The sequence below is a fragment of the Rhincodon typus genome, unplaced genomic scaffold (genome assembly GCF_021869965.1).
Source record: "Rhincodon typus isolate 14 unplaced genomic scaffold, sRhiTyp1.1 hic_rhity00005535, whole genome shotgun sequence".
Lineage (NCBI taxonomy): Eukaryota > Metazoa > Chordata > Chondrichthyes > Orectolobiformes > Rhincodontidae > Rhincodon > Rhincodon typus.
Window position 1 is genome coordinate 5,901 of NW_025971173.1, and position 2,220 is coordinate 8,120.

The 2,220-nt window shown below is 63.1% G+C and overlaps 1 protein-coding gene across 1 annotated transcript in view; it reads right to left on the minus strand.

The window, feature by feature from the left end:
* LOC125482071 (dedicator of cytokinesis protein 5-like) overlaps nt 1–2,003 on the minus strand; it is a gene marked incomplete at its 3' end in the record, with an annotated part of 7,049 nt that extends 5,046 nt beyond the window's left edge. Inside the window, exons 1-4 of the mRNA XM_048594048.1 lie at nt 1,868–2,003; nt 1,063–1,188; nt 762–886; nt 311–409 (exon numbers count right to left, since the gene is read on the minus strand). Of these exons, the coding sequence (XP_048450005.1) occupies nt 311–409; nt 762–886; nt 1,063–1,188; nt 1,868–2,003 (486 nt within the window). The remainder of the gene's footprint in view (nt 1–310; nt 410–761; nt 887–1,062; nt 1,189–1,867) is intronic.
* Between the last annotated feature and the right edge of the window lie 217 nt (nt 2,004–2,220).

The following is a 2,220-nucleotide window of genomic DNA, read 5'->3' on the forward strand; positions in this document are numbered from 1 at the left end:
TCCGACAGTGCGGCGCTCCCTCAGCACTGACCCTCCGACAGTGCGGCGCTCCCTCAGCACTGACCCTCCGACAGTGCGGCGCTCCCTCAGCACTGACCCTCCGACAGTGCCAACTCCCTCAGCACTGACCCTCCGACAGTGCCAACTCCCTCAGCACTGACCCTCCGACAGTGCCAACTCCCTCAGCACTGACCCTCCGACAGTGCCAACTCCCTCAGCACTGACTCTGACAGTGCGGGATGGGTGTAATACCTTCCACTGTGCCAGTGTCATACTGCAGAGTGCCAAACGGGAAAGTACAGGTACTAACCTTCACCGTCTCATACCAGAATGGTTGCTTCACCTGGTAGTAGACCACAGACTTGTATTCCGAGATCCCCTGATCTCCGCATCCCGGGAAGATGGCTCTCTGAGGGCGGTCAGGGGAGGGGGAGAAATAATGATTACTTTGCGAACGATGGAGGAGAGATCGCGCTCGAGTGTTCGAGTCCGAAACATATTGAGTCTGGGCGGGTGGATTGCCCGGAGCCATCGCGTTGCCAGCTGGGGATGTGCAGGCCAGTGCCAACCGCGTAGCCAGAGGTGCGAGAGCGCGCAGGGTTGTGGGCGAAACGCAGAGCCCTGGTCCTAAAGGGTCTACGTTGGCCGTCGGAGAGAGAGAGAGAGAGACAGAGAGAGGATGGGTGGTCACCAACGTGGCGTGTTTGCCGGAGACAGGGGAAGGCGCCCAGGAGGAAGAGGGGCACAGACCAGCCACCTACCTCCATCAGATGCCCCTCCTCGCTGTAGACCCCCATCGTCACCTCCACATTCTTTGGCGTCTTCTTCTTGCCCTTGTCGAACTCCCCCTGGACCAGGGTGACGTAGATGTCGTTCCTGACGTCCCCTGCGAACAGCAGAGGTCATTATTGGCAACGGTGCCCACCCCTGGGCTCTGGGTGGCACTAAATCGGGATTCATGCAGAAATATGCCCCCCCCCCAGAAGTCCCAAACACACCCTCCCCTACCCCAGTGCGCTCCTTGCCTCTTTCCCCTGGCAAGACGGGCACCCCCACCCTTACCAGGCAGGATGATCTCTGGGAACCCCATCTTCCGAGCGACCGCGATGGATCTGTCCACCAGGTGTGGAAAGTTCTTCTGGACTTGCTGGATGTCCCCTGGGAGCAGCTTCATCGAGACCCACAGTCCTGGTGAGAGGGCACAGGCGCACATCAACTCCAGGCCTGGCATGGTGGGCGCCTTCCCGTGCCAACGCCCTGACCCACAGCCACCCCCTCACTGCCCGCTCCCCCGACAATCCGTCACCAACGGCTTTCTCCGTCGCTCTTCCGCTCCACCACCGACCCTTCCCGCTCCCCCCTCCCCCTGCCGGCCGTGACCCATGCCACACCCGAATAGCGCCCCTCTCCCACCCCCTCCCCCCACCCCCGCCGGCTCCAGAACACTCACCCACCCAACCCCCCAACTCACGGCTCACTCCAGCCCATCTCGCCAGCTGCCCACAAGGGGGCTCCGCTCCATCCGCTGCGGGCCAAGGGGGCTCCCAGCCCAAGGGTGAAGCACACTGAAGGCGAATAGCTCGCCTCTCTGCCAACTCAGCTGCGGGGGGGGTGGCGCCAGCCAGGCAAGGTGCCGCGGGGGTTGGGGATGGAACCTGGGCTGGCAGAGGTTTGGTTGGGGGGTGGGGGGGCAGGGGGTAAAACCGGTGGGCGCCCAAGGTGGGCGTCAAGGCTTTCGAGACATGAGGGCTCATTGGAGGAGGGGTGGAGAATTGAGAGAAGGCCGTTCGGTCCATCCAGCCCATGCCATGCTGGGCCAACCCTCCCCTGCCCGCATTGGTGCAGCAGGTTGGCGTGCTCTGCCCACCTTGGCCTTTGTGGTTGACCTCCTTGGCAGCGATGACCTTGTTGAAGACGGAGGGGAGGGCCTCGTTCTCGCCAATGACACGGGACGTCAGGAGGGGCGACATGATGAGCTGGCGTTGCCGGATGTACGTCTCCATGGCGATCCTGCGCGAGAGGACAGTCACCAGCGGGTGGTTCGGTGCCTCCCCCCCCCACCCTCCTTCCCCAGTGCCAACCAGCCACCGCGTCTCTACGCCACTCGGCAGTCACAGGGATGGGGAGCTGGAGGCCGTTCGGCCTCTAATCAATGTGCTAGCCCCTCCCCACCCCACCACCGGCGGCAGCGACCCACTGTCATTCCAATCCCTGTACAGA